This window comes from Diadema antillarum, unplaced genomic scaffold (assembly GCF_040938485.1).
Source record: "Diadema antillarum isolate AM-2024a unplaced genomic scaffold, OU_Dant_1.0 seq00000931_RagTag, whole genome shotgun sequence".
Lineage (NCBI taxonomy): Eukaryota > Metazoa > Echinodermata > Echinoidea > Diadematoida > Diadematidae > Diadema > Diadema antillarum.
In genome coordinates this window covers 1-8,181 of record NW_027271782.1, presented here as the reverse complement: position 1 = coordinate 8,181, position 8,181 = coordinate 1, and the positions used below count along the sequence as shown (strand labels likewise).

At 39.7% G+C, this 8,181-nt stretch overlaps 1 protein-coding gene across 1 annotated transcript; it reads right to left on the bottom strand.

The window, feature by feature from the left end:
* Positions 1-2,215: 2,215 nt before the first annotated feature.
* On the bottom strand, positions 2,216-8,176 carry LOC139741465 (uncharacterized; the record flags this gene model as incomplete). Its single annotated transcript, XM_071652050.1, has 6 exons — positions 2,216-2,479; positions 3,640-3,872; positions 4,840-5,112; positions 6,052-6,223; positions 6,851-6,993; positions 8,101-8,176. Coding segments are annotated over 6 exons (1,161 nt in total), but the record flags the coding sequence as incomplete, so codon positions are not given.
* Positions 8,177-8,181: the final 5 nt, after the last annotated feature.

Below are 8,181 nucleotides of genomic sequence, written 5' to 3'. Positions count from 1 at the left end.
CAGAACCTTTTTTTTTTAAATCGTGTATTCTACGACATGAGCTATAATATTGTTACAACGCCGTCTTTCGGCCTCATGAATGCAAAGATTGCAATCGCTTTTAGCTACCATAGTTATCTATAAGTACAATGCATCCTTTTCTAGAATGGTACATTCGAGACCTATGCAAGTGTATGTGTGTGTACGTCCCCGTGTGCGTGCGTAAGAGCTGCGTGTACAAATACACATGACAACAACAAACCATTTCATTTGAGGCTTGTAATATTCACTATGCACGCATATGTCTTATTTTATTTACAACTCCATTCAACATCGACGATCACAGAAACACATCGATAGAAACATATTTCTGAGAAGTATTTACAATTTAATAATTAACACATCAAGGCAAAGAGAGAGATGAACGCTTGTTCAGAAGTAGAACTGATGAGCGTACGTCAAAAAGAAATATAATAATGACTATAATATAAACAATAACCTTCATAATTCTCAGTAATTATGTACGTAACATAATTTCATACTTTGCTTGAACCCGGCATTATTTATGGTATAGCATCCATTTTCTACAGATGATGGGAGGAGAAAAATGACTGTTTTGGTACAAAGAAAACTTATATTTCATTCTATTCATCAAAGCAAAACTCATTGTGTCAAACCATCCATTTAATGGTTATTGTCTGGACCAGGTATAGTAAATGCACGAATTACTGGAACGCCTCATCCAAAGGCGATTGGGCGGAAATATTATAGTGTCATTTTAGACATGGATATAGACACGTCTGTTTGTTTTATTTGGAGGAGCTATTTTTTTAGTAGAGTTTTAGTAAAAAGAAAATAATGCTCTTTAGGACTTCCAAAAATTAATCTGCCTTTTGAATATCTTATGCTATGTTCAAGTGTATCCCCCTTAAACAGATGTTAGTGTATACGGGTAGCAAATCTGCCCTCCCAAGCAAAAAAAGCAGTATCTTTAATGTCTCATATATTGCAGTTACTGGCTTTTTTTTCCTAAAGAGGGCAGAAATAGCATATGAAACATAATTGTCTCTGACGACTACTTTTTCGGACTCTTGTCATCATTTAGATTCAAAACGAGTCTAATACGAGCAGGCACCTACCAAGCCTACAGGACGGGTGTAAAACCTGGGCCCTGTGGCATCAAAGTTGATAGCAAACTTATGGTAGAAAATGAAACATGCGTCTGTGAATACTCATTTCTGATTGGCTGATACCTGATTTACGTCAGATTTTCTGACATAGTTTCATTGTATTTTTTTGTAATGCAACTGGCTCTACTTGCTCCTTTTTTGGCGTTATCTGTTGAATCAATAGGGAGCTTCAGATTTGAGATGCGGACGTTAAGAGAAAAAGAAATCTGTTCTGAGCATGCGCAAGACCGCTTACATCGATCTCGCGTCGTCGTCTGATTTTTCGCGACCGTTCCGCCAAAATTCCGCTTAAATTCAAGACACAGAGAGCTGCTTGCTGCAATGATTACGAACGGCATAATAGGGGCGCCATTTTAGAGCTCACACCTGTAAATATAATGAAATACCCCTGACCCCATCACAAAATCGTACCAAAGATACTAAAATAAATGAAGACAAAAATAATCAAAAATCAGGAAAGGTAATTTGGCAGAAACTGCATAGTTGCAGATATTGAGTATGAATTCCTCTACAAACTGCATTTTGGTTGGAAGATGAAAGCTTTTCTCATGGAATTTGAAGGGACTTTAATCTCTTGATTTGGTGCATGTACAGATAATGTGTAAGGGTGTGTGTTTTTTGTTTTGTTTTGTTTTTGTTTTTTCTTGAGTGAAAAGAACTCGTGGTCTTGCTTTGTGAACCCTTGGGGAAAGTTTGAGCTGAAGAACCCACCTTGGACTTGAAATTGGATGAAAGGGTATGCCTCACTTTTTCAGGGTACCGAAAATGAAACACCTGATTTCTCTCAGTTTTTTTTAAACATAATTTTGTAATCTTAACATACGTCTCCATCGGGGAATTTTTACCCGTGTGAGGCCTTTACTTTTTATAGGCTGCGTCTTCGCGAAATCGAAATCGGCTACTTTGCAACACGACAACGCAGGGAAAGAGGAGAACGGTCGACGTAGGCGTCGTCTAAACATTAACGTCGCACATCTAAAGCTCCCTATTCACAACAAGACGCGAGTATAAGATTGGTGCTTTCCTTCTGATAAAGCGCGCCCTCATCAGACCCAGTGGTAGATCTTGTGCGGGCAGTCTCTGTACGTCGAGCCCGTCGCATTCCGTCCGGCCACCTGGACGATGTACAGCTCGCCGTCGCGTTCGAACGTCGAGAAGTCGTAGACGGTGACCCCGTCCAAGCTGGAGTGTCTCACCCACATTGTTCCTTTGAGCTCGAGAACGGGCGTTTGCACCAAAGTACCATCGTCTGACTCAATATTTCTTTCGATGCGGAGGTTGGTGACCAACATGAACTTTCTTCCATTTTTCTGAGCAGATTGATTTGGTAGGGTGGGTAAAATCAATGATAAATAACTTAAACGATATAATAAGATAGGGATATATGAAAGAAGAGGTAACATGAAATCGATGTCACTCAACAGTGAAAAGGAGAGGGGTGAGGAGGGGGGGGGGGGGGGGAGAAAGGGAGATAAAAGCGCGAGGAAAGCAGAGAAAGTAAAACTTTGGAGAAAATACTGTTACAGGTATAGCATTGGGGGACATAATTACACGTCCCTGCATGCATCCATGCATTGGTATAAGATTGTATTGGCCTTCAAGGAAATCAAAGCCCAAATAAGAATGTGGATTGAGTGAAAACTCCATTAGTAGTAGAACACAACAGTCTGACAGTGAAAGTTTAAGGAAAATCGGATAATCGATTCAAATGTTATGATTACGTTATTTTTTCATTCTTTTTTTTTCATTTTCATTTACTTCATTTCCAACAATGCAAAAACATTTACATACACAATATCATTACAATGTAGTAACAAAGAAAACTACGTGAAATTAACAATACTACGCAACACATAAGCAGATGAAATTGAAATGAAATCAAAGTTGCAGGAAAATGTTTAAAGCTTCGGTACCATCATTGCTGCCAAAAGAAGAATTCAACTGTTCATGTCATTTTTTACAATAAGCATTGATAAGATAAGAAAAATATCGGAATTCCACAAAATCTCATTTTTTTTTCAGTCAAATTTACATTCCATCAACTTGTTACTGACGTATGGTATTTCTCCTACTTTCCGAAAGAGGTAAGTCAAGGGCTCTTTCACTATGCTAGAAAAGTGAAATTTGTGTTGAGTGTCGTTGTCATTTCATTTTATAATTGTTGTCCATAATGACGTCACGAAGTGTAGCAATAAGCATTACCTCACCCAGCAATGACGGACGGCTCGGAGAGTTTGAAAATTCGTAACTTTTGAATCGATTGTCCAACTTTCCTCAAAATCTTACCTATGCATTCTACTGATATTGCTGCTTTCAATCTATGTACACTGGATATCATATTGCACAGATAAATTTTTCTAGACGAACGGGTGGAAGAATTTCGATATAGGAAATGCAGTATGTCAATGATTGCATGAAAATAGGTCGAGTTACGGGTATTCGAATGATTAGAAACCGAGCTTTATTCTACCTCAAAGATTTCGGCATCGATCGGGCACGTCCATTCCAGTGTGATCGTCTGGTGCACTTCCCACTCGGACGAGCCCGCGTTCCACACGTACACCATCATATCCTTGTTGCATTCTTCTGAATCGGCGTACCTGGTAATCACGAGGTAGTGTGAGCCGCCGTGAGAGTAGTACTTCGCCCCCGTGGCCGCGCCAGGAGAGCCGGGCAAGTCCTGGACATTCGTCCAAGATTGATCTTAAAAGAGACCCCCAAAATAATGACACGTTGGCACCGAACGCACTGCCTAATTTACAAACGACCAAACTTTGCTGATGATGAGATTGCGAGGTTCGTATACTTGGAGTGAAATTATCTGATGGAAATTGCGACAGCTATACCATACAATAAACGTTACTTTCGAAATGGCAGGGTAGCTCTAGACACATGTTTTCTTTCTCCATAAAGAAAATCACCGGCAAAGTTCGATCGCGGCAAATCTTTTAATGTCGTTTTATATCAGCCTATAAGTAGCAGTAGACTTTAGTAGAACTAATGAAAATGAAAACAAAGACTTTCTTTTTTTAACCAATTGATAGGTTAGGCACTTCGCTCGTTTTCAAAGCGACATACTGCATAACCTTGCCCGACGTAACAATTCATGGAATTCTTGTTGATGCGCAGAATAAACCTGTGTAGATCAGGTGACTAGAACATCTCGTCAATTTACATTCGCCGGGAAAGCATCCATTTCAATGTTTTGCTTTGAATGCACTGACAGATATAATGCATTATGATATTGCCAAATTCAATAGCACTTGAAAGGCTTTATTTGACACTTTGTTACTGTTTGACAGAGGGGCATGCTGGCAAGTACCATTTTAAGGATTCATCATAAATAGCAATCATTCTATTACAGATGCTTTATCTCAGTGAATCTAAAACAACATGCCCGTTATTACATGATATGAACCTATTCTGCTTATGCCTAAGTGGAACTACGAATTGGCGTATTGGTGCTGAACACGTATCAGGACAATTACCCTACATGGACAATTACTACCCCAGGCAGTGCCAGGCTAAATATTGGTTTGTGAAAGGATTTCATATAAATGGGTTCTGGGTTAGGATCAGGGTTAGGAGCAGGGTGAGGGTCTGGGGTAATTGTCCAGGCGGTAACTTGTCATATATAGAACCGCTGAACGGGTCAGTATCATGCACCCACCTGTAGAGTAGATGTTGTTCCTCCAAGAGCCACCGCAGTAGGAAGATGAGTCGCCGGTGCATTGCTGGTTGCAGTCCCCGCTGCTGGCCTCCCCATGCTCGCTGTAATCTTCGTCGCCGCAGAAACAATGGCTACTCGCCTGGAGCCCGGCATACGGGTAGCCGCGATCTCGGCAATACGTGATGCACAGTGTCACCGTCATCGAATCGGAGGAGAAGGAGTCGCCGTCGAGCGCCCGACTCGTGCCGTCGATATAGCAACCCCGGTGAATGTCTGATCCACACATGATTATGACAAGAAGAGAAAGCACTGACAGAGGTTGTCCATGTTCTGGACATTTTGTGGTTTTGTTTTGTTTATGCGTTGTTTGTTTGCAGAGTGATGCGATGCGACGATCCAATCACACGACCGTTTGTCAACGAGCAGGTTTAAATGCATTTCTACTCGCATCACTGTCTTTCTTAAAGGGATCCTATTGTTTTGGTAGAGACTTAACTTCAGGTTTCTATCATTTTTTTTTTGTGAGATAATGAGAAACCTCTTATGAAATATGTTTATTTGATAAAAATTGATTTTCAAAGGGCGGAGATATCCAAAACAGAGTGATCCTAATAAAGTGTGGGACCCACATTTTATTACGATCATTTTGTTTTACTTTTTTTTTAATGTTTCAGCTATTTCAAACCCGATTTTCATCAAAAAGCTTAATAAACTTTGTATTCCTCTTGAAATTGTATGCTCTGTGTTATTTCGTAAGTGTTTTCTTGGTATCTCGCATAAAAGTTAAAGCCCGATTTTCATCTCCACCAATACTGTACCATCCCTTAAAGTCTACTACATCACGGATCACTTCATACAGACGTGTTTCGATCTTTAGGTTAGAATCTATTTTTTCATGAACATAATGAAGCACAATTCTACAGTGTGTGTACGCCCGTGGACACTAATTGTTGCCGGGAGTTTGGAAAGTCCCTCTTTATCAAATGGACTTGCTCATAGAGCTTGTATCAAAAGGTAATTTTACCACACTTTAACCGTATACAGCATTCATAATACGTCAAAGAATCAACTCGAACGAGGAAGGCAACTGCAACATAGTTTTAAACTGAAGAACAAACAACAGCCGACAAAAGGGAAAGATCCATCGCGTTTATCTTGCTTTCATAATGTAACAAAATAAGACAAAACTGAGGGGTCGAAAGGTCAACGTACCATAACTTCCGGACTGCCCCCACACTTCCGACGTCAGCTCGTAGTTGCTACCGTCTCTGTAGAATGGGACCGCCACGTAGATCACCGAGTCGATCTCGAAGATGTCACTCATGAAGGCACCGGTGGTTGAGATGTCATGAATCCAAACGAAGCGTTCGTATCGCGGGTACCACTGCGGATTATCGACCAAAAAATAATGACCAAGGATGATGACAATGTTGGGGATAGTGATATAGTAATGACAATAATGACATTATTATACGATTACCTCTATGAGATATTGGCATGTGGGGGGGGGGGGGAGGTGGTTCACGAGTGAAAGTAAATGTGATGTTGATTTCTATAAATAAAATCGTAGCGATTTTATCATATCCCAATTCTGCACGATCGGCATTTCTTTTTGTGTAGGTTTAAGCTGTTACGTCGAGTCGGTTTGTTCATTTCTATTCTATTTTGCTTCGGCGTACTGTCTAATGTTCTCGCAAAACCAGACAGAAAGGCGAGGTGAGAAAAGAAAAAAAAGAACCATTTTTAATTATCATTGTCTGCGATTTTTAGCTAACCCATACATTGTGGCAACGTAAAAGCGCTTAAATTACATGGTCGGTCGGGACATTTCGCCACCTCCGGCTTCACATCTCACTGAATTCTGCACCCTCTGCGGTTCGCCATGTCGACAAATTGCTGAAAATGTTCAATAATGATTGCTCCCCAAATGGACTATAGGCCTATCGAAAACTCACATGTTTCTTTCGAGTACACCCCCTCTTTAGATGAAACATGATCACAGTGCATTTACCTTGTAAACCTGCGAATTCTGGGTGTAGCTACTGGGCGCGTAGTAGTTGCTGATGAAGAGATAGAAGCCATGCTCGGTCGATCTCAAGGTGGCGGGCGTTACACAGCCCTTCGTCGCAATCGTTTGGTGTGTGACAAACGAATCTGTGAATGCGTAGCGAGCAAAGACAAAGAAAAACAAAAAGAGAGAATCGACATGATTATAACTGTTGGGGCGCTGTGGTATAGTGGATACTAGTGTCCCTGTATTGAGAATACAGGGACACTCGTGGATAACAGTGCCATGTTATGAGACTTTTAGTGGTTTTTTTTAAGAGGAAGGGTCATGATTTGTTTGCCCTCTGTGCAAATGAAATTTGTGAGATCGCAACTACTGACCAACATTTTTTTTTTTAACAAACATATCGGGGGAAAAAAAAGTACCAGCGGAAATGCAACCTGTCATCTACTGCAGATCAAAGCAGTTGCTGTCTTCAAAATTTCATTTGTACAGAGAGCAGACAAATAACTATCGAATAACACTCAAATCTCATATCTTCACTCCTCTACGGAATAATCTCTCGCTTAAATTTATTCTAATTTAATATGTCGACCATGGACTACTTTACTACACATTGTCGGAATTTCGGATTTTGTTCTAAGTTCATCGCACAAAAGCATGTAGCCTTTTGTTTTAGCTATGATAAAGTGTATTCATAACGTTGATTTGTCTACGCCCTGTATTTGCAACAATTAAAAGTTCTAGCGCACGACCATTAACTATAACGAAAGCAATGTATGTCACGTGGTACAAATTTTGAATATCACAAGTCTTGTTACAAATACATGTATAGATGAGGTATTTTATCACTCCAAATACATCTTTTTAATGACACTAATTCATTTCTCAATAGACAGATGTATACATTAAATGTACCGTATTTTATCACTACACATACATCATTTGAATGACACTACTGATGTATTTCTCGATAGACAGATGTATGAATATAACCTTCACAAATACATTTATAAATGAGGTATCTTATCACTACAAATACATAATTTTAATGACACTACTGATTTATTTCTTAATAGACAGATGTATGAATATAACCTTTACAAATACATTTATAAATGAGGTACTCTATTACTACAAATACATAATTTTAATGACACTAATTCATTTCTTAATAGACAGATGCATGAATATAATCTGAACAGCTCTGCTTTTGGAACGTAGTCAGTATACTGATCAGAATGATTCCTCACCCGTGCTGTTGTCGTAGACCCACACGTATGAATCGGTGTCCTGGTTGCCGTCCCATTCTCTGTAATTGCAGATGAAGAAGT